General features: G+C 38.2%; 2 protein-coding genes across 2 annotated transcripts; one reads left to right on the plus strand and one right to left on the minus strand.

Moving 5' to 3' along the window:
* Positions 1-1,330: 1,330 nt before the first annotated feature.
* On the plus strand, positions 1,331-1,870 carry LOC131162780 (guanine nucleotide-binding protein subunit gamma 3-like). The gene has a single exon (XM_058119381.1). The coding sequence runs from the start codon at positions 1,331-1,333 to the stop codon at positions 1,868-1,870; it is 540 nt and encodes a 179-aa protein (XP_057975364.1).
* Positions 1,871-18,417: 16,547 nt separating this feature from the next.
* On the minus strand, positions 18,418-20,140 carry LOC131161914 (soyasapogenol B glucuronide galactosyltransferase-like). The gene has a single exon (XM_058117935.1). The coding sequence runs from the start codon at positions 20,066-20,068 to the stop codon at positions 18,623-18,625; it is 1,446 nt and encodes a 481-aa protein (XP_057973918.1). The 5' UTR covers positions 20,069-20,140; the 3' UTR covers positions 18,418-18,622.
* Positions 20,141-21,776: the final 1,636 nt, after the last annotated feature.

The following is a 21,776-nucleotide window of genomic DNA, read 5'->3' on the forward strand; positions in this document are numbered from 1 at the left end:
TTACATTTCAGGGAAACTAGTCCTATTGTCAACATCTCGAGGATTGGATTCAGCTAGATTTTTGTGGATTAAGATGTTTTCCTCCAGTGAAAACTTCACCCTAAATGCCAAATCTCCATTAAACAATAGAACATGGTCTGGAAGCTTTTTGCTATTTCGAATCTTCGATCCAATGCTATCTGTCAACCAGTCTGCATCTTGTAAATTTTCCTTATTCCCTCCACACATTAGGGCGAAAGCTTCCTGAGTCGCCCTGCTCCGCAGGTGTAACGGAACACCTCTAATAGTAATCCATTCATCTTTGAAATTATCCTTGTGTTTGTGGATTCCATTTAGATATCCTCAAACACCTGCCATGTTAGCTTCTCGAGCTAGAAATTAAAACCCCCATTGCTTCTTCCTCATTATTAAAATTGAATCAAAGATAAGTTGAAGGAGTAGCACGAAGCTTTAAACTTGATCCTCAATCTCCAATTCTCTTTGCACCAAGCTTCCAAGGTTAGATAAGCTCTAATAAGAAGAAATTCTCTTCTTCTCTCCGTGCCTTAGTTTTCTGGTTCAATAAAGATTCCTGATTGCAAAACGGGAACTTTGCATTCTCGCCCACAAAGAATTCTTTGTTCTCCACCACTTGAGTGTAAGATTTTCCTATTTTGACCGTGTTCCAAGTTGTCTTGTGTTTTGGAATTATAGGAATTTGCCCTACATTTTTGGCTCTTCTGATAATCTTACTATTAACAGATTAAGTTTTAGTTAGTTTAACTAATTATTAGATTAGTTGTTAATTCAGTTTTTAGTTGAGTTAGTTCATGTAGTAGTATAAATATTGATACTCTATATATTCATTTGGTAATCAATTCCGAAATCATACAGTTTTATTTATTTAGTATGGCATTAGAGCATTTTCCACTGCGGCTCTTGTGATTCTCTTCGCAGAGCTTCCTTCAATCAAGGTCGCATTTGTGTTGTGATGAAGCTGTGCAAAGAATCGAACTCCAGAATTTGAGATCGAGTACACGGACGTCGCGCCGCTGCCGATGCTCAACACCGATTTGGACATCGACAGCAATTACCCACCGGTCATCAAGGGTTCTGATGGCGACGATCAGCAGATGATGAGATCTTCGTCGTCTCTTCTGGCGGATTGGAATTCCTACGCTGCGTCCAAATCCTCCGACGAGAGCACCTCCATTATTGTTCTGTTTTGTTTACTTCTTTTGGGAGTACGTTCTCTATTGGGTTGCAATTGCCAGTCTTATTTGTTTCTTACTTTCATTTTTATTGAGTATCGTCATCAATCTCTGCTTCGGGCAATCACCGGCGGATCTTGATGTATGCTTCCGGCTGCTGCTCGTCTACGGTGCCATCGTTGCAGCCACCCCTCCCCATGTCGCCGCCAGAGTTCCTCGACTTGTACGGCAAGCGCCGAGAGCTCGCCAAGATTCAGATCCTGGAAAAAGAGATTGGGTTTCTTGAGGAGGAATTTAAATCCATTGAAGGCCTTCCACCTGCTTCAATACTCGACAAAGAGGTTGCTAATTTTGTGGTCCCAAACCCAGATCCTTTAATGCCCAAAAATCATGAGAGTCGTAAAGCTTGTCGCTTCTGGAAGTGGCTCTGTGGGATATCCTGTTTCAAATCCTCATGGATTTGCTGCTGTGTCGATTGTTCTCTTCATCTGGAAAGACCAAATTGTTGTGACTACAAACTCCGTCGCTGCAATCCATTAAACTTTTGCGACTACAATTCTTGCAATTGCCCTTCTTACATCAAATGCTCGTTGCCAAAGTACAGATGCAGGTGGAGGTGTTTCTCTTGGCCTTCCTGCTCCCGCCGCTTTAAGATCTCTTGGAGAGACTGGGGCTTGTGATGATTATTTGCCATCATAAGTCTAGGTGTTGCAAGCCTTCAACAGTTTGTGGATATACTTTCGTGAACCCAAGTACATGGGTGAATCCAATCATCGACTTCTTGGTCTTGTTTAGTTTTTTCTTTATAGTTTGGATGGAATTTTGTTTTATCTCTTGCTAATTGTTGAGGAGAGATGTTGTTTGTTGTTATTAGTTTAAAAAAAATAAAAAATAGTGGCAATTGGAATTTTGGAATAGGTCGTCCGGAAATCCCTTCCATATCTGTTGTTCCATTATTTCAGTTGAAGTTGATTCCTGGTAATTTTACTCGATTTCTCATAAGAAGGACATCAATGTCAAGATTCTCTTGTGACCTTAGGCTTTCCAACTGCTTCTCCGGCTCCGGTGTCCTTATTCTAGCGCTTGTGTTTGAATGTGGCTCGGTATATCTCTATTTTTTTTTATTTGTTTTTAGTTGCAGTTATTGCCGGTCAAGAGTTTCGCACTTTAGAGTGACTTCACAGCTCTCCACTCTCATCTCTGGTTTGATCTGCTAGTCCATGTCATCGTCTCCATCTCGTCTCCAGCTCACTCGTATTTTGTCACTCCTTCTCAAAGACAGTTAATCTTTTGGAGTTTCTTGATTTTTTTTTAAAGATATTTTTTACAAAATTTCCCTTCATTTTTTGGGCCATATTTTTTGTCTTCACTTCGCAGCAACTTTTGTCTTCGCCGGCACGTCTCGCCTACTCTATGCATCGGCATCTTCTCCGAATCATCTTCGTCGCTGTTGCCTTCTTTGCTGCTCTCATGCTTCTCATCAATGGAAGTTTTTTTTTTTTTTTTTTGAACTCCAAGATGGAGATGTTAAATCATTATTCACCCTCTCCATCTTGAGGGGGCATATTAAGAGATACTGTTTTAGTTAGTTTAGCTAATTGTTAGATTAGTTGTTAATTAGTTGTTAATTCAGTTCTTAATTTAGTTCTTAGTTAAGTTAGTTCATGTACTAGTATAGATATTGATACTCTGTATATTCATTTATTAATCAATTCCAGAATAATACAATTTTATTTATTTAACACCAACAACTTTCATTAATCTATTACATTACATGCTTCCAAATTCCTTCCTACCAAGAAGTCCAGGTAGTAGAACCTTTTATCATTGACGTTCTCCGTTAAATGGATGTATGAGTGTCCTTTCTTTTCGATGTAGTTGCATGCATAACTCCTTCCTCCCCCTATTTTTTTAGGGGAACCTTTCCAAAAATTACCTTCTTGTATTATCTCTTTTAGGCATAAATGAAGCCGTTGTTGGGAAAGTAACAAGACAACTAGTATAACGGATAAATCTTTTCCAAAAATTAAATCTGTAATGAGCAAAAATAACCAACCAACAATAATAATAAATCACACACCACACTAGGAATACCACAATTTTTAATGTAGGAAACTCCTCCAATGTGAAAAGTAAAAATCACATGGCCTATGAGACCCAATAAAATATCCAATATAATATAGGAAAAAATTATAGTAGTACAATCACCAAAAATGCTCACAAACTTAAAGCAAAAAAAAAAAAAGATTCCCAAAAGAATCGTGATAAAATAAAAATGAGTAGAAAGAAGTCATCCAAATATAGTTATTGTCAGTACTACAAAATCAGGTCCTCTAAATCTCTGAAATAGATCTCCACTACCCAAATCGAAGGTCGACAAATCTCAAACGTGCTCTTCAAATTTTAGCGAAATTGGATCATAAAATACCTTCCGATCATCAAGTTGATAAAGATTGCTTAGCACACTACTACTGCCTCATGCACTACCATAGACACTTCTTTTTCACTGTTGCGGCGCTCTAATTTTTTTTCTTCCTATAGCAGCACTCCACATTGTCGCCTCCTGTAGTTGCCCTTATGGGCTTCAAGTACAGGGGCTTCCTTTTTCTTTTTCCTTTTTTTATTTACTTATGTGGGCTGGACCCAAAAAATCTCCCCCTCCAACCCATAAAAGGAAGGAGACATTCATTAAAACTATCAAACAATTTTGATACCGGCTGCCTTGACACACAACTCAAGATTCGCACAAGGCACCACCTTTGTCATCATATTAGCAGCATTCTTATCAGTGTGGATCTTATCAAGTTCAAGCAACTTAGAATCCAAAATATGTCGAATTCAATGATATCTCACATCAATATGCTTTGATTTACCATGAAATGTTGGATTCTTACTAAGATGAATAACACTTTGGTTATCACTAAATAACACATACCTCTTCTGAGTGAATCGAAGTTCACGAACCAATTTCTTCTTCCACAATAACTTTTTACATGTCTTAGTAGCTGCAATGAATTCAGCTTCTGTAGTGGACAAAGCAACACATTTTTGCAACCTGGATTGCCAAGACACAGCTCCCCCTGCAAAGGTAATCAAATAACCTAAAGTAGATTTCCTCGAGTCTGAATCTTCAGTCATGTGTGAATCTGTATAGCTAACTAGAACAAGTTTTTCAAAACCAAAATAGAGTTTCAAATCAGTTGTACCACGGAGATACCTCATAATCTATGTCACAGCATTCCAATGCTCTCTACCTAGATTAGAGAGAAATCTACTAACTACACCAATTTCATGAGCTAAATCTGGCCTTGTAAGAATCCGATCTGTGGGATCTAGGAATAAATAAGGAAAGGGCACAACAATAAATTGAGCAGACTTCATCAACGAAGCCATAGTTCGTCGACGACGGCCCTTCTATTGCTCGATGATGAAATGCAAAGACTCGTCGACGAGGAGAAGCCAAGAGGTTTCGAAAAGTTCGGAAATCTCAGGCTCGTCGACGAGGCCACCGCTTCATCAGCGAACTCCCTTCATTGACTCATTGACGAAGACGCCGCCTCGTCGACAAGGTTGGGCGAGTCAATGGTGCTATAAATATCCATTTGGGTTGCTTCTTAGCTAAGTAAGCAAGTTTCTCTCTCTCTCTCTCTAAGAACTCGAACTCCACTCTCTCTCGAAATTTCTTCGTTGTACGTTGTTAGAATCAATGATCCGACGTTACTACGAGGATCAGGGAAGGATTCTCTTCGAGATTTATGGAACAGATCTTCATTTCTAGTGTTTTTGGATTTTGACCCAAAATCAAGGTAAAGCTCGGTTTTCATTTCCATTTTGGTAGTTCTGTAGGGAATGAAATTGTAAGTATGTTTTGTACTGTGATTTATAGGTTTTGGGAACTTGGTTCGCTGTTTAGGAGCCGTAGAGTTTGGGTTTTGGATTTTTGGGGAAAGGTAAAGGGATTCTGTTTATATCGATTATTTTCGAAATCAGATTCGGTAGAACTGTGGTTCACAGTCCTATGTGTGTTTTGGTTACTCATTTGGGGAAATCGAACGGGTGAAAATTACGAGAATTTCATGTTATAGTTTTAGGAAAAGGGGGCATTAGGTTGGATCTTTGGTTTCGTTGGAAAATCGTGGATATATTGTGATATATATATATATATATATATATATATTGTATTATGGAGATGGTTGTGTCTTGACTTTTTTAAACTGTATTTTTGGAAAATCATGATTTTTAGATTACCAAATGGGTGTGAAATGTTTTTTTATATGAACATGCATGAGTTGTGATTTTCTAAAATGAGACATAGAAACGGGGTTCCGAATTGTTCCAGGTTGTGAAAAAGTGTCCGGCTCTATATCCGAGGGTGTGAAATATTACCTATCAGTGGCAAGAGTATTCGGCTCTATATCCGAGGGCATGAGTCTTACCGATTGATCGCCGAAGGGTGTAGATCCACCAGTTGCACCGGTACAATGTCATGGGAGCCTAGGGCTACGCCATGTGCTGGGGACGCCGTGTAATGCGGGCCGACTTCGGGCCGAAGGGTGTGACGATATCGGGTTACTTGATCATGTGTGTGTGTGTGTGTGTGTGTGTGTGTGTGTGATGAGCACTATACTGGAACTTTTTTGTGAAAATATTGGAATTGTATTGAACTATGTATGTTTTATGTCATGATAACACTCATATGTCACACACCGATATAACCTAGATCTGCCCTACTGAGAGGTGTCTCACCCCTATTGTACGTACATGTTTTCAAGTCCTTCGAGTAACCAGAACTAGTGTCCTTGTGTTGGGAGCGTAGTGGTCGGTGTACTGTGTGAAGTACTTGTGTAAGTACTAGGACTATATCGGGTTGTCATTGTGGGGTTTTGGCTGGCACCCGGGTTTATGTTTTGTATTATGGAGTTTAGACTCTTTTTGTATAGACTCTAGTATGGTACAATGTATGTATAGAAAAAATATTTTTCCCTGCTTATTTGTCATGTATGTGAATGTGTTTAGGATGTACGAGTACCCCACGAGGTCGGGCCCTCATTCATTATTATATCATTGGTATTTTGTATGATACATAGACAAGTTAGGTTACTATATCACACCCTGGGTCCCATTGCCGGGTTCAGGGCATGACAAGTCTTGTGCAAACCATGGCATATATTAAACTACCAACTGTAGATATGTATTGAACACTTTCCATGTCTCTTTTTCTTCATCATTAGAAGGAGACTGTTTACTACGTAACTTGAAATGTGTAGCAAGAGGTGTAGAGACCCAGATAATAATAATAATAATAATAATAATAATAATAATAATAATAATAATAATAATAAGGAAAATTTAGTTTGGTGCAGAACCAAACCGTCGATGGTTTGAAGAGTCTCGGATAAAAAAAAAAAAAAAAAAAAACCATCGACGGTTTTGTGTGTACATGGTTTGGTGAGACCAAACCGTCGACAGTTTAAGCAATCTCAGGAAAACCGTCGACGATTTCAAGTTACCGAGGGTTGTTAAGTGCAAATACACAGTAAAATGGGGTGGTAAAAGAGCAAATCATCAACAGTTTCGTCTAGGCCAGCATAAATAAGGGTTAGATCATTTTTTTTAGAAAAAAATCCTTCTCTCAGTCTCTCTCACCTCTCTCTCTCTCTCTCTCTCTCTCTCTCTCTCTCTCTCTCTCTCCCCTCAATTTCTCTCCAATCCTCGGCCAAATTGAAGAACAAACACTATTTTTGGGTCCTAGCTAAGATCCTCATTGTTATATTCGGAGTGGATTTTTTATTTGGGCATCGTAGGCACCATTCTAGGGAATAGGTCAGGGGAATAGATTATGTTAGTTATTTTTAGAAATTTAACCGATTAAAATGAAGCATGTGTTTATATGAATGTTATATATGATTTTTAGAATAATTAAGCATAAGAAAATGATGATTTTGGTTTATTTTATAAGTGTGTGTGTGTGTGTGTGTGTGTGTATTTGGGGAAAACTAAGTGAGTAGGGTAATCATCTCATTTTTACTATATAACCTACATTATGAGTTAAAGAAAATTATGGAGATGATCATATCACTATAAAAAAAAAAACTAGTTTTTAGTGATGAAATTATTAATAACGGTTTCAATTTCGTCACTAAAAGTGGTCTTTTAGTAACAATTTTTAAAAATCATCACTACTAGTGTAAGTATTAGTCACGGTTTGTAAAATCATCACTAATAAGGTAGTATTAGTGACTAAATAGTAACCATCACTAATACGTTCGTCACTAAAATCCAAATTTTCTTGCCAAACCATCGTGGGAAACCATTTTTCACGCGGAAACTAACTTGGAAAAATATTAGCAATTTTTTTTGGAGAATAAGTCACGAGATTAAAGCATCACTAAAAGGTACTTATTAGTGAAAGTTTAATAACCATCACTATTAAGCCAGATATACAGTTTTATTCAAATATATAGTTTTCACAGTACCATGATATATAGAATACAGAACCATGATATACAAATATTATAGAACCATAACATACAAATGTTATAGTTTATACAGATTTGTTTTATAGCGTTATGGTTAATACAACTTTATAGAATCATGGTTATTATAATTATATAGAATCATGGTAAATTAGTAAGATATATATAACAGTATTATATAGTATCATACCTTGATGGAACAGATCAGATTACAGAGCACGGTACCATAAATATTATAGCATATGCAACCACATATCTTAGATAGTGTGTGGATTTTATGAGTAGCTGACCGTGCCTTGGGAGAGATTGCAGGCTCCCTAGTAATCTGGGTTGAGGCGGCCGATCTGACAATAGAGGTTTCAGTTGACTTATCCTGGTAGGTCAACCAGTGTTAAGCCCCGCCTACGGGCCACACAATCATGTCATAAGGGGTTAAATCATGACATACACTCACAGAGATTTACAGAAAATAGCAGATATATCTATAGATACTAAAAGTATAATTAAATAAAAAGTTCAAAAACAGTTGTATTTTAAGCCAGATAGGTGTGAGTTATATTGTGTTATATTTTGCATGCTATTTCAGCTTCAGTAATTTAAAAGTATATTTTTCATGTAAACTCAATTGCCACACACTAGTAATAACATATTTCGTCTTACCGAGAGTTGTCTGATCCTATTAATTTAATACATTTCAGGTGATCCAAGTAGACGAGTAGATCAGGCTCGGACATAGAGGGGATATTTATACTATCCTGTTAGAAGACTATGTGTATGCTAAGAGATGTATTTTTTTTGTAGATACTAAATGATCTAGTGGTGAAGACTGGAGTGATGTATATATATATATATATGTGTGTGTGTTTTGGGAAGATACTTAATTCTGGTATTGTAATTATGGTTATATGATTTTATGTTTTCCGCTGCATAGGTGTGTGATTTTATGAACGTGTACTCCTCAGTGCCCACTTTGGGACTGAGATGTTATAGTAGATGTTATCAAGGGTATCAGAGTAATATAGTTTATAGCAGTAAAAAAAAAATTAGTATAAGTTTTTGGGTCGTTTCATTTTGGTATCAGAGCCTAGGTTGCTAGGTTCTGCAGACTTTAGTATACAGCGAAAAACAATACTAGAATATAGAAATAGAATTTCAGTGAGTTAATGTTAGGAAATTAAGATGAGAATTTAGGATTTTGTTCTACGGTCTGGAATTAGGAACTTTGGGGGTGGTTTCTGTGATTTTCCTGGGTAACGATTTTAGGAAAACTATAGTAAACTATTGTCGATTTCTATTTCTATATGGTAGGACTAGACCTTAAATTAGTAATAAGTGGTGTGGGGATATTTTAGTTAGATTAATGTAAGAATAGCATTATGAGGTGTAGATTCTCAAAATAATTTTGGTATTATTGCAGGATGGATCCTGGTGGTAGTAGTGCTCACGCTAGTGGCGATGATGGTGTCGGGCCTTCTAGCATGGGCGGCAGGGATTCAGATGCTATTTTGTGCAATGTAGCTCAGCAGGTTATTACTGAGATTGTGCGAAACTCCAGGGAGCAGGGAGGCCTGTCACCAGCCCATAGGTGTATGATAGAGAAGTTTACCAAGATGAATCCTCCAGTGTTTTCAAAAGAAGCAGATCCTACAATTGCTGAGAAATGGATGTAGGAGATTGAGAGCGTACTAACGGTGCTCCACTGCATAGACAAGCAGAAGGTCCTTTATGCCACATATATGTTAACAGGCTAGGCCGAGAGATGGTGGACGACTACTAAGTTATTGGAGGAGCAGAGACCCATACTAGTGGCTATGACCTGGAGCCGGTTCAGGGAGGTACTTTTTGATAGATATTTTCCCGCTACTATTAGAGAGGCTAAAGTAGTAGAATTCGCGAATTTGACTTAGGGAAATCTCATGGTTCAACAGTATGCAATAAAGTTCATTGAGCTGTCACGTTTTGCCCCTTACATAGTACCGGATGAGGTTAAGAAAACACGAATGTTTGAGAGGAGCTAGAAGCAGGAAATTTTTAGACAGGTTGTAGTACTAAAGATGCAGTATTTCTCTGAACTGGTAGACAGGGCCACAGTAGCATAGGAGAGTTTAGCGAGGGATGCTGAAATGCAGAGCCAAAGGAAGAGGCCCACGCCTTCAAGTTTTCAGGCTGGTTCCAACTGGGGCTTATGGAGAAGAGACCGGTACAGTAGAGGCCAGAGGCAGATGTCGGGACACCGTGGTTTCCAGGGCGAGCAGATTTATCCCACCTATCCTAGGTGTGGTTGGAGACATTTGGGAGAATGTCGATTGGGAGAGAATGTTTGCTATCGGTGTGGGAGATTCGACCATATGGCTCGAGCTTGTCAAGGACCGCCAACCCACGCACTAGCTCCCAAACCTTTTCAGGGAGGTTATTAGGCGCCCCATGGAGGCCAACACGGGAATATAACTCTAACGAGGGTTTATGCGTTAACGCCAGGAGATGCTGAGGCTATCGGAGACGTTATTATAGGTAATGTTATTACTTAACCTTATAAAGCTATTATTTTATTTGATTCAGGTGCCACCCATTTCTTTGTGTCGTCGGAATATGTTAAATTATCAGGAGTTAAAGCATAGCTGTTAGATGTTGAATTGTTAGTAGTCATGCTAAATGGATCAGTAGTGAGGTGTAGAAGGGTACTTAAAAGTTATCCAGTGGGCATTCAGGAGAAAGTATTACCAGCTGATCTCGTGGTGTTAGACATGCCGGGGTTTGATGTGATATTAGGTATGGACTAGTTGGCGGCTAATTACGCCAGCATTGATTGCCATATAAAAGAAGTGATCTTCAGACCCCCCAGGTGAGCAGAAATTCAAATTTGTAGGATCACGTGTATGTGCCTCGCCACAGTTAGTGTTGGCCATTCAAGTGAGAAGGTTGCTTCAAGGTGGTTTCAGGGGTATGTTGCTTATATAAAGGATATGCCAAAAGAAGAATTTAAACAAGTTGATATTCCAGTAGTTAGAGAATTTTTAGATGTTTTTCCGGAAGACTTACCTGGTTTATCACCAGATCGAGAGGTAGATTTTGTCATGGATTTATTACTAGGGTCAGCATTGATATCTAAAGCACCCTACAAGATGGCTCTAGTTGAATTGAAAGAACTGAAAGACTAGTTGCAGGAGTTGTTGGATAAAGGATTTATCAAGCCTAGCGTGTCACCTTGGGGAGCACTAATTTTGTTCGTGAAGAAGAAAGATGAGACTATGAGAATGTGCATTGATTATAGAGAGATAAATAAAGTAAGAGTTAAGAATAAATATCCTCTTCCTAGAATTGATGATTTATTTGATCAACTCCAGGGGACCTAGGTCTACTCCAAGATTGACCTTCGGTCGAGATACCACTAGGTGAGAGTTAAAGCAGATGACATTTTGAAAATAGCTTTTCAAACCAGGTATGGGCACTATGAGTTCTTGATAATGTCATTCGGCCTGATTAATGCACCTACAGTGTTAATGGACCTAACGAATCGAGTGTTCTATCAACACTTGGACCAGTTTGTTGTGGTATTTATTAATGATATACTGGTCTACTCGAAGAGTTTTAAGGAACATGAGGAGCATTTGAGGCTGGTATTGCAAGTATTAAGAGAAAGAAAGTTATATGCTAAATTTAAGAAATGTGAATTTTGGCTGAGGCAGGTCACTTTTCTTGGGCATGTGATTTATGGGGACGTCATATCAGTAGATTCGAGTAAATTAGAAGCAGTGGTGAATTGGGTGAGATTAGTGAATATTTAGGAGATCAGAAGCTTCTTAGGTCTGACAAGGTACTACCGGCATTTTGTGGATGGTTTTTCCAGATTATCAGGTCCATTGATACGACTCACGAGGAAAAATGTGAGATTTTAATAGACCAATGAGTGTGAGCAGAGCTTTTCAAAATTGAAGCAGCAACTGGTCACTGCACCGGTATTATCTATTCCATCAGAAGAAGATGAATTTATTATATACAATGACGCATCTCAGAAGGGACTCGGGCGCGTGTTAATGCAGCATGGGAGGGTTATTCCTTACGCTTCTCGATAACTTAAAGGGTATGAGAAGAACTACCCAGTACATTATTTAGAATTAGCTGCAGTGGTATATGCCCTAAAGATATGGAGGTATTATCTTTATGGTGGGAGATGCAACATCTTCAATGACCATAAAAGTTTAAAGTATTTCTTCACTCAGTATCCATAGTTTCAAACCGAAACTCACGATTTACATCACGATTTTGGAAGAATTTGTAAGAAGGTTTGGGGTCTCAGTTATCATTTAGCACAGCCTTTCATCCTTAAACTAATGGGTAGACAAAGAGGACGATCTAGATACTTGAGGATATGCCACGAGCATGCGTGCTGGATTTCGAGGGTAGTTGGACCTAGTATATGCCGTTGTTTGAGTTTGCGTATAATAACAGCTACCAGGCCAGCATTTGGATGACACCATATGAGGCATTATATGGTAGAAGGTGTCATTCTCCACTATATTGGGATGAAATGGGTGAAAATCGAGTTTTAGAACCAGAGTTAGTGCAGCTGGCATACGACAAAGTCCAACTAATTAAGGATAGAATCAGCGCAACTCTGGGTCAGTAGAAAAACTATACAGATACTCGCCGCTGGAAGTTCGAGTTTGATGTGGGAGATCGGGTATTTTTTAAAGTAGCACCACTTAGAGGAGCTATAAAATTTGGGAAGAAATGTAAGCTAAGCCCTAAATTTATTGGCCCATTGGAGATACTTAAGAAAGTGGGTCCAATCGTCTACAAGCTAGCTTTACCACCAGCTCTATCTAGAATTCATGACGTATTTCATGTTTCCATGTTGAGAAAATACGTCCTAAATTCTTCGCACGTGATCAGCTATGAGGAGATAGAGCTTAGAGATACTTTAGTTTATGAGGAAACACTAGTGCAGATTCTAGATAGAAAAGAACAGGAGTTGCGCACCAAGAAAATTCAACTAGTAAAAGTCTTATGGAGGAATCATACAGTGGAGGAGGCCTCGTGGGAGCTAGAGGAGGAGATACGACAAAAACACCCACATTTTTTTAGTGGGGACTAGCATTAAACAGGAAAAGGAACAGTGACAATTTAGGTAGAGTAAATATAGTTTGGTTTTATTATATGCAGAATAGGATAATGTATGTATAAGTGGTACTTTAAATTATAGAATAGTAATTTTGGTTTTGGGAGACTTTTCTTTTATCTATATACTTGTAATTTCCCAGAATTATAATTGTAATCATGGTATTCCTCCACCATAAGTGAGAGTAATTAATAAAACAAGTGGCAAATTTTTCTCAAATGATGGTGTATAACACAGATAGCAAATTTCAAGTATGAAATTTTATAATGAGGGAAGAATGTAGAGACTAGAAAAATAAAAGGAAAATTCAAAAGTAATAAAAGTAGGGTTCGTTGACAAACCCCTTGGTTTCGTTAACAAACGCTCATATGCGGTTCGTGGACGAGCTTCAGTGCCTCGTCGATGAAGAGATACCGAGAGGGGGATATTCAGACCCTTTGGTTCATCAATGAACACATTATCCTCGTCGACAAACTCTCTTCTTCGGTTCGTCGACGAGTCCACGTGTCTCGCCGACAAAGCCACATGGCTAGCCATCTATAAATAAGCAAAAAATCAAATTTTAGCGAGAAAAACCTCATTTTCCTATTTCTCTCTCTAGAAATTTGGTTTTCCTCACTTCTCTCTCAGATTTCAGCCCTTTTTTTCCCCAATTCGATGATCAGAAGTTACCATGATGATCCTGGGGAGATTCTCTTCAATCAGGCACCATCCCAAAATAAAAGTAAGTAGGTTATTTTAGGGTTTATATGGTTAGTAGAGTTTTCTGAACCTAGATTTTGTGTTAGATGGAAATATACTAGAATCTGAGTTAATTAAATTAGAGTGTTGTGATTTCGGGGCTTGGATTTTCAAACACCGCAAGCATGAGTTGAGGAGCCCAGCAAGTGTTTACTCAGAAACTCAGGTAATATTGATAATTAATTAGTAGTTTAGAATTTTATGGATAAAGAAATATGTGAGCTTGGGGAAGGTGAGTATAATTACCATTCTCAGTTGGGTTGATTGATTTGGAGAAAAATATAATTTTAGGAATTTGAGCTTCAAACGCCATAGGGGTGTAGATTTAGAGTTTAGCAGGCTTCACGGGAATCATGTAAGGGAAATATGTTATACCAGTAAATCAAATATTTTTACCAGAAAAATATAGTATTTGTTTATGGGTTTTGAGAGTAAGAAATTATACAGTTTTATATATTATAGTTAATAAGTAATATTTACTTGTGTGGCATAAGAAAAATTGGTATAGTACATTATTCTACATAGCTTTTACAGAATTACGTTTATATAGTTTATAGAATTATGTTACACAGAATATAAAGTTTTATTTACAGAGTTACGACTATTCAGTGTTTATAGAATTATGGTTTATTACTGTTTATACAAATATTATAGTTTATTTAGATATACAGTTATATGCAGATTTACAGTCTTACTAAGATATACAGTTTTATTCAGATATACAGTTTTCACAGTACCATGATATACAGAATACAGAACCATGATATACAGATATTACAGAACCAACATACAGATATTACAGTTTATACAGATCAGATTTACAGCGTTATGGTTAATACAACTTTACAGAATCATGGTAAATTAGTAAGATATATATAACAATATTATATAGTATCAGACCCTAATGGAACAGATTAAATTACATAGCATGGTATCATAGCTATTTCAGTATAGAGTGCAACCACATATCTTAGATAATATGTGGATTTTATGAGTAGTAGACCGTGCCTTGGGAGAGATTGCAGGCTCCCTAATAATCTGGGTTGAGGCGGCCGGTCTGACAATAGAGGTTTCAGTTGACTTATTCTGGTAGGCCAACTAGTGTTAGGCCCTGCCTACGGACCACACAACTCTGTCATGAGGGGTTAAATCATGACATACAGCCATCCCGGGAAGTTTCTACAATTATATATATATATACAGATTTACAAAAAACGGCAGATATATCTATAGATACTAAAAGTATGATTAAATAAAAAGTTCACAAACAGTTGTATTTTAAGCCACATAAGTGTGAGTTATACTATATTATATTTTGCATGCTATTTCAGCTTCAGTAGTTTAAAAGTGTATTGTTCATATAAACTCAATTGTCACACACTAATAATAGCATATTTCATCTTACTGAGAGTTGCCTTATCCCAATAATTTAATACATTTTAGGTGATCCAACAAGACAAGCAAATCAGACTCGGAGATAGAGAAGATATTTATACTACCCTGTTAGAAGGGTATGTGTATGCTAAGAGATTTTTTTCTTTTTTTTGTAGATACTAGATGATAGGGGTGTACATGGTTCGGTTTGGTTTGGTTATTGCCAAAATCGTTAACTGAATCGAACCTCTCGGTTTCTAAAACTACTGAACTGCAACCGAACCATATACCGTCAGTTTAAAACTAAACCAAACCGTTTATTTTACGATTCAGTTCGGTTAATTCGGTTTTACCAAATTTTAAACTAACAAAACAAAAAAATCATTATTTAAAGCCAAGTCAGGTCACAGCCCACAGCCCAGTCTCCTATATTATTTTAACTGGGCCAAGGGTTTGACTGCAAAGCCCAGCACGAAAAAAGATGAGCAGATCCAACTTCAATAAATAGGGTGGGGAAACTTTTTTCTTCCCATTTCCAACCGATGTGGGACGACTAGAAACACATTTCGCACCAGTGGGCGTGAGCTGCGTTGCTGTGTGTGACTGCGTCAGCGTGGAGACATGGGCGTTGCCGACTGGTATGGGCGAGCGTTGCTGCATCGGCATGGGGTGGGACTTGGGAGGAAGCAGAAGGTGGCGAGGTACTATGAGGAGTTGAGGACGAAAGGTTTGGGCAACTCGGCGTTGGTGTGGGCGTGAGCGTCAGAGGGCATGGCAGTCGGAGGTTACCACTTTCCAGGATTCCAAGACCAGGTGCCAGGACTGAATCTCATTTCCTTTGCAGGTAGTATGGATTACTCATGCATGCCGACACCTCCCCCTATTCCACCCTTTCTGTCAGTTCCTCATAATGTCTCCTCCTTTGATCGTAATTATCATTACCTTCCCGTCATATAATCTTCAAATCTTTACTTTAGAAATTATAAGTTTGCAATTAACAAAGGAACAGGTGGAACCGTCTCTTTAGGCTTCACTCTTCTTCCCAATAGTTGTATAGCACTCATCCCATATGGTTAAAATGGGAGGCATGAATCTCATGCCTCCTATATAAAATCCTTTCCCACTCCCTGAGAAAGTACAAGACAACAATTCAAATTAAAAATAATTATTTTAAAATTATAATCGGTTTTCGGTTTTTACGGTTCGATTTTTGAGTGAAACCGAAATCGAAAATCTATTTTTTAAAAAATTCAAAACCGAAACCGATGACCGAAACCAAAAAACCGAACTGAAGCTTCAAATGGTTCGGTTTCGGTCTGATTCTTGGTTTTTCAGTACATTTTGTACACCCCTACTAGATGATATAGTCGTGAAGACTGGAGTGATGTATATATACATGTGTGTGTGTGTGTGTGTGTTTTGGGAAGATATTGAATTCTGGTATTGTAATTGTGGTTATATAATTTTATGTTTTTCGCTGCATAGGTGCGTGATTTTATGAATAGGTATTCCTCGGTGCCCACTTTGGGACTGAGATATTATAGTAGATGTTATAAGAGGTATCAGAGTAATATAGTTTAGAGCTGTAAAATAAAATTTAGTATGAATTTTCAGGTCGTTACAAATACTTTCTTAGGTAGTAGATTATGTCAGACCCACCCCATCCGCGGGTACTGCTCCCCTTTAATTCTTATCACCTCACAAGTTAAGGCAGTTGAAAATTTTCCATTTATGAAAGGCTTCCAGATAAACACAATAGGCCCCGATTTGTGCTTTATAGACGACAACAAAATCTCATCCGTATTAGGGACCCCTACCAAATCTTTTTACATATCAGCATCCCAATTCTCAAACTCCTAACAATCTTGAATCTTAAGCTCAGGATGCTAGACCGTATAAGAACACTCTACAAGGGGACCACTGCTCAACCACTTATCAAACCAAAAAGAAGCTTGTCCTTTTTTAACCTTCACATAAACATTCTCATAAACCTCTAGAAAGACCTTTAAGATTGTCTTCCAAAGCTTAGAGCCTGTAGGAGTATAATTGATTGAAGCATTGTGACTTAATTTAACGTATTTAGCCTTAAAGAAACGAATCCAAAGATTATTTAATGTCATTAGGCTCCAAGCAAACTTCATGTGAATAAATCTTTGAACATCATTGAGGTCCCTTATGCCAACACCCCCTTCCTTTAGAGGTTTACAAACCTTTGACCAAACACACCACTTCATTTTCGTCCTACCATTACTCTTCCCCTAGAGAAAAGAAGAGAGAATAGAATTAATATTTCTGATCACCACCAAAGGAATTAAGAGAATCACTAATGTATCAGTCATCATGCATGATAAAACATGTCGAATAAGGATGAGACGACCTCCCTGAGATAGCATCCTCATCTTCCAACTCGCCACCTCATTTCAAATTTTTGAGACTAACGAATCAAGAAGCTTTGAGATCTAAAGGCACTTTAGCAAGACACATGTTGGGTTCCAGAATAGCCAACATAGAAATCGAATATTTCCTAACCAAATTCCTCAATCTTTTCTTTTACGTGTCTATACCTCGCATGTTCCACACCTTCATTTTTGTACAACCTTCTTGGGGATGTAATCTAGAGGCACTTTAGCAAGACACATGTTGGATGTCAGGTAAGAGGTCCATACTCAATAATCAGCAATGTGATCCTATCAAGATATCTTTTGTGATACCATCCTAGGAAGGCTAAATTACCCATGTTCTTTTTATTAGTACTTTTACATTTTTAGCCAAAACTACATACTTTAGGATCCTTGAGGTATGTGATATTCTTATACACCTGGAATTTTGATGTTAAAAAAGGTGTGTGTATGAGATATTAGTTATGAGATCAGTAATTATTTTTTTAAAAGAGGTTAAGATCAAAATTTATTAAAAGAACTCTCAAGCAAGAAGCTTGAGAGAAGATAGGCCAATACAATTGATAACTCCAAAATAGTAACAACGATAAAGATTACAAGCCAAGATTTGAACAATGAAACTCATTCCACGTCCATGAATAAGAGTTGGAACACAAATGACTCAAAAATAATAAATTGCTTAAGACCCTACAAAAAACAACATAAGGTAGGTTGGACTTGTTTACAAATACTCTTGCATTTCTTTTCTTCCAAATCTTCCAACAAATAGATGCAAGAATGGACAATCTAAACTTCCTAACATTCCTTTTTAACCTTGAAGATGACTAACTGATAAGAAAACCAAATAACTTTTGAGGCATAACCCAATGGATGTTTATTAAACTAAACACAAAGCTCCACACAACACATTGCAATAAAATATGATCAACTGACTCTATATCATGTTTACATATATGACAAAATGAAGGCAGCACCAAACTTGATAATCTGTTGTCCAAATTTTATTTTTAGCTGATACCAAAGGAAAAGAAAATTTTAAAGGGGATAATATAGTTATATGAGTACAGTAATTATTTTAAGACCTTTATATCATACACAGATGTAGGAGAGTGTTTATCATACAAACTTGCTCATTAATATTCGCTATTTTATAACAAAAAACTCTGGAACATAGTGACAATGAAGCTAGCCTCCAAGTAGAGCTTGGTCAAAAGACAAGAATTCATCCATAATTTAAGAAGAAGAAGAAATAAGTGATAAACTCTTATTCTACCAAACCGAAACCTTGGAACACAAAATATGCGATGAAGTAACATACTTGGATTACTTTTCTCTTTTCTGTTTGCATGATTTAATGTGGGCAAGCAAATCAGTCAAATCATTATAGGACGAACCGCCAACATCCACCGCCTTCTTCCCCAACTCTCCCAACTCCTTCGCCCTCCTCCGCATCTCCTCTGCCTCTTCTCCGCCTCCCATTAGCCCACCCACAGCCTTTTCTATCTTCTCCTTACTCACAAATTCTTTACTTTCTTGAATCAACTGGCTCCATTGTTCAACCCCCACCTCCACTCCGATTCTCAACACTTGAATCACCAATTTTGCATTATAGAAATGGTCTGCCGAGAGTGGCCATGCAATCATAGGCACCCCAGCGATGACGCTTTCCACCACCGAATTCCACCCACAATGAGTCATGAACCCTCCTATGGCTTGATGTTCCAGGATCAATGTCTGAGGAGCCCAATCCCTTATTATCATACCTCTATTGTTCTCTTTAACCCTTTCTTCGTATCCTTCCGGCAACCATTCCGATTCCCTCAACACATCGTCCTTCCTAACAACCCATATGAATGGTTTCCCCGATGACTCGAGAGCCATTGCCATCTCCTGTAACTGAGTGGAGCTAAAACAGGACAAGCTTCCGAAGCTAACATGAAGAACTGAATTGGGTTTTTGAGAATCAAGCCAACTCAAACAGATGTGACGAGGATCAGTTGAAGTATTTTTCTTGCTTTTGAGGAAAAGGGGTCCCAAGGCCCAAGCTTTCCTCCCAAGAACACTTCTATAGTGATCCGCAAACTCACTTTCCAACTCGTAGAAGCTGCTCACGACAACCCCATCACATTTTAGATCGGACTCTGCAGCTTTGTTCATGAAATCGGCATACCCATTGGGAATCCGGACCCAATCTGGGAGCTCCGACCTCGTCATTCGGACCTCGCCCGGCACGTTGGGCACCACAAACGGTTCATCGTCGGATTGCACCCTCTCATGGGGTGCGTGACGGGAAATGCTGTCGGCAGCACACAGGGCAAAGAAGGCGTTCCCGCGGAAGGATATCCTCGGAATTTGGAGCTCCGCAGCCAAGTCGGAGGCCCAGAAGCAGTACGCGTCGGCAACGAGGCAGTCGGGCGGGAATTCTCGGATCATCCGCTCCATGGATTGTCGGAGCATCATGAAACCTCGGAACACCTTGCCCGCCATTTCAATGGAACCAGCGGAGCTGAAGTTCTCAACGCCCTCGGGCAAGCCGACCTCCTTGCTGGGGAAGTCGAGGATGTGGACGGCGACGCGGTGGCCGGAGGCGACGGCGGAATCGACGGATTTCTGGAAGAAGAGGGCGTTGTGGGGGGTGGCGAATATGGTCGCGTCCGCCCCACGTGCCGCGAACAGCATGGCTATGTCTGCGAGTGGGATCATGTGGCTGGGAGTGAGGTAGGGGAGGAAGTAGGCCTTCAGACTCTGAGTTTCCAAACCCATGTCCATATGTGGCGATTAATTAAGCAATAACGTCGCAAACAGAAGGCAAAGAATTGAAGAAAGCTGAATTGGGTAGGGGTGCATGCTGTGCTCCTCCGGTGCCTTTGGTATTTATAGGAGTGTGTATTCATGAGGAAGAGTTGTGAAAGAGCCTATGCGTGACGGCTCGTGCGCTCGTGCCATGATACCAGACTTCCCATTGTAAAATGATGGAATATAAAGTCTCGACACACGCGCTGCTCGTGCTATGCGATGGAACTATCCTATCTATAATTATAATATCTTCTCAAGTATAGCAACAAACAGAGAGGCCTATCCTATCTATAATCTCTTTTCAAGTATGGCGTAGTAATATTTATATGCATATGAGACTAATAGATGATGTCACCATATGTCCTTGCCCTTTCACGAGTACTGCAAAATTGTATTGCCGCTAAGAATGCCCTAGCCCCATGATTCCATGTACGAATTTGCCTTAACGTAGAACGTGTGATAAATGTGCCCATTTAGTTTGATTCCTAAATTGAAAATAATAATATCAATAATAATAATAAAGCAGAGAGATAATATACTATAAAATGAAATTTTTTCCCGGTATATGTGCACATGTGAAGGGAAAAATTATGATTTTTCTTTAAGCACATATATGAAGCACTTGCTTTAAATTTGGTCTCTTAACACTCGGTCTACTTCATATTTGCTCTTAGGAAGTGACAACGAATTAAGGTTTTTGTTTATTATATTTTATTTCAAAATTTAGATCTGCTACTACCAGTAATGAACAATAAGTTCTCTCAATTGCCTTGTGAAGAGAGTTGGTGATTTTTATCATGATTCTTTCTGGGATATAAAAAAAAGTGAAGCAAGTGGGTCATTTTAAACAAGATTTTGTTTATTCTTGGCAAAAGTAGGAAAATTGGCATATACATGTGCACAATATGCAAAATTTGAGATACACATTTTCTCCATGGCAAACAAAATATTGACTTTGAAAATGACATATGTTATCAACCAAATATTTCAAAATTATAGTATTAATTAATCACCTATGTGAATAGCTTGCTATATAAAAATAGAAAAATTCTAAAGTTTCATTTATGATTAGCATAGAAATAAGTTAATGAAGACAGAAGGATGTAAACAAGGGCAAATTAGAGGTGGAATGTCTTTAGCACCACTACACTAAGTATTCTAGTCATTATCAGCCATCCAAAATTTGTCTAAAAGCAAAACTACTACTTCATCCTGAAATCAATCGGCGCCCCAAACCTCCTATTGGGCTTCTAACTATAGTCCAAAATGTTGAATTGAGACTCTTGAATTCACCTTAAATATTGAATTAAACTTTAATTTTTACACTTGTTGCTACCAAAAATTGATTGGGTTAACCAAATTGATCACGACCTCAATCACCTACTAAGAATCAAGAAAAAAAAGGTTTGGAGGACTTGGGGTATACTGTGGGATCACTTTGATGCCTAAGTTAGGGAATCAAGAAGGATTCTATGTTTACAAAAGTAAAAGTATGGATGAGAATGAGAGGTCTTACCTCTTATTAGAGTACTTATTTTATAGTTGTTAGAGGTGTGCCCTTATTGAATTATACATTAATGGTTAATTATTAAGATAATGGAGCTTATACTTTGACTAAAGACATTTATTGGGGAAAATAATTGTGGTGTCATAATTTTTGCCTCTACTTAGTGTATCCCCA

The sequence above is a fragment of the Malania oleifera genome, chromosome 8, assembly GCF_029873635.1.
Source record: "Malania oleifera isolate guangnan ecotype guangnan chromosome 8, ASM2987363v1, whole genome shotgun sequence".
NCBI classification, from domain to species: Eukaryota; Viridiplantae; Streptophyta; class Magnoliopsida; order Santalales; family Ximeniaceae; genus Malania; species Malania oleifera.

Coding starts and splice junctions, on each gene's coding strand:
- LOC131162780 (XM_058119381.1), top strand. CDS start 1,331: ATGTATGCTTCCGGCTGCTGCTCGTCTACGGTGCCATCGTTGCAGCCA.
- LOC131161914 (XM_058117935.1), bottom strand. CDS start 20,068: ATGGACATGGGTTTGGAAACTCAGAGTCTGAAGGCCTACTTCCTCCCC.